At 60.3% G+C, this 398-nt stretch overlaps 1 protein-coding gene across 1 annotated transcript in view; it reads right to left on the bottom strand.

The window, feature by feature from the left end:
* The window catches only part of ARHGAP23 (Rho GTPase activating protein 23), a gene marked incomplete at both ends in the record, with an annotated part of 2929 nt that extends 2610 nt beyond the window's left edge, over positions 1 to 319 (bottom strand). The window contains one exon of the mRNA XM_010024457.1: positions 258 to 319. Coding sequence (XP_010022759.1) covers positions 258 to 319 — 62 coding nt within the window. The remainder of the gene's footprint in view (positions 1 to 257) is intronic.
* Between the last annotated feature and the right edge of the window lie 79 nt (positions 320 to 398).

Raw genomic sequence — 398 nt, 5'->3', positions numbered from 1 at the left:
AGCCCGGCGCAAAAAACCTCCTGGCATCTCTGCCCAGCATCCTCCAGGAGCCCTGGGGAGCACTGAGCTGCTTTAAACCCTCTGCTCGGTGCCAGTTGGGTTGAACCAGACCCTGCCGGCACCCTGAGTGCAGCCGGGCACAACCAGCACCTCCAGCACTGCCCCGTCAAGGCAGGCGCTGGCTTTGCTCCATCACTTTACAATCGAGGTGAATAAAGCACTCGGGGTCTCGGTGCCCTCCGGCCCCGGGTCCGTACCTCACTTTCCGGTAGTCGTTTAACTTCTTGTTGATAAGTGCTTGGCTGGCAAAACCGGGGTCCTGGGGAGGCAGAGAGAAGAGGGGAAGGGAGAGCTTGAGCAGCACATCCCAATGGAGGCCCCAGGCAAGTCCATGCTCT

Source organism: Nestor notabilis, unplaced genomic scaffold (assembly GCF_000696875.1).
Source record: "Nestor notabilis isolate BGI_N333 unplaced genomic scaffold, ASM69687v1 scaffold26270, whole genome shotgun sequence".
NCBI classification, from domain to species: Eukaryota; Metazoa; Chordata; class Aves; order Psittaciformes; family Psittacidae; genus Nestor; species Nestor notabilis.
This window is presented reverse-complemented; position numbering and strand designations above follow the sequence as displayed.